The following is a 594-nucleotide window of genomic DNA, read 5'->3' as shown; positions in this document are numbered from 1 at the left end:
ATACTAACCGTAATACAGTAACACCGATGATGAAAAATTGTAATAATGATAATCATAATTCACCCAATATAAGCATATCACATTCCCTTCCATACGAAAGACATACTCCACTTGCAAAGACCCGAACGCACCTAAAGTTGGCCTGCTCCGCCTGCTTCATCACGGCCGTCAGGAGGGAGGGGTCGGCGTAGGAGGGGGCCGCCGAGAAGGAGTCGGGGAGATTGTAGCCCTGGAGGGGGGGGGGGGAGAAAAAATGAATGAACTTTCTGCTCTTGTTTCAGGGGAAGAGAGGTTGTTCGGAGTTGAAGCATTTTTCATACGGTTTTATCGTTTTATCAATGAGTGATATGATTGTTTATTTTGGTATTGTTCCTTGCGTTTTCGTCTGATATTCAACGGAGATATGATAAATAAAATCTTTATCCTGAACAGCCTATGTATGTTTTTAAACAGAGCAAAGTAAAATTAAGCTACATATGTTCTTCTACCTGTTTTTTCCATGTCTTTATCACTGTTTTTCCTCACAAAAACAACCACAATCAACACTAAGACAACTTCAACTCACCGTCACGGAGTCTCCGAAGGCCCCGACGA

At 42.4% G+C, this 594-nt stretch overlaps 1 protein-coding gene across 1 annotated transcript in view; it reads right to left on the bottom strand.

Annotated features, from left to right (window-relative positions):
• LOC119594216 (extensin-like) overlaps positions 1–588 on the bottom strand; it is a gene marked incomplete in the record, with an annotated part of 3,548 nt that extends 2,960 nt beyond the window's left edge. Inside the window, 2 exon segments of the mRNA XM_037943287.1 lie at positions 132–229; positions 566–588. Coding sequence (XP_037799215.1) covers positions 132–160 — 29 coding nt within the window.
• Between the last annotated feature and the right edge of the window lie 6 nt (positions 589–594).

The sequence above is a fragment of the Penaeus monodon genome, chromosome 33, assembly GCF_015228065.2.
Source record: "Penaeus monodon isolate SGIC_2016 chromosome 33, NSTDA_Pmon_1, whole genome shotgun sequence".
NCBI lineage: Eukaryota > Metazoa > Arthropoda > Malacostraca > Decapoda > Penaeidae > Penaeus > Penaeus monodon.
This window is presented reverse-complemented; position numbering and strand designations above follow the sequence as displayed.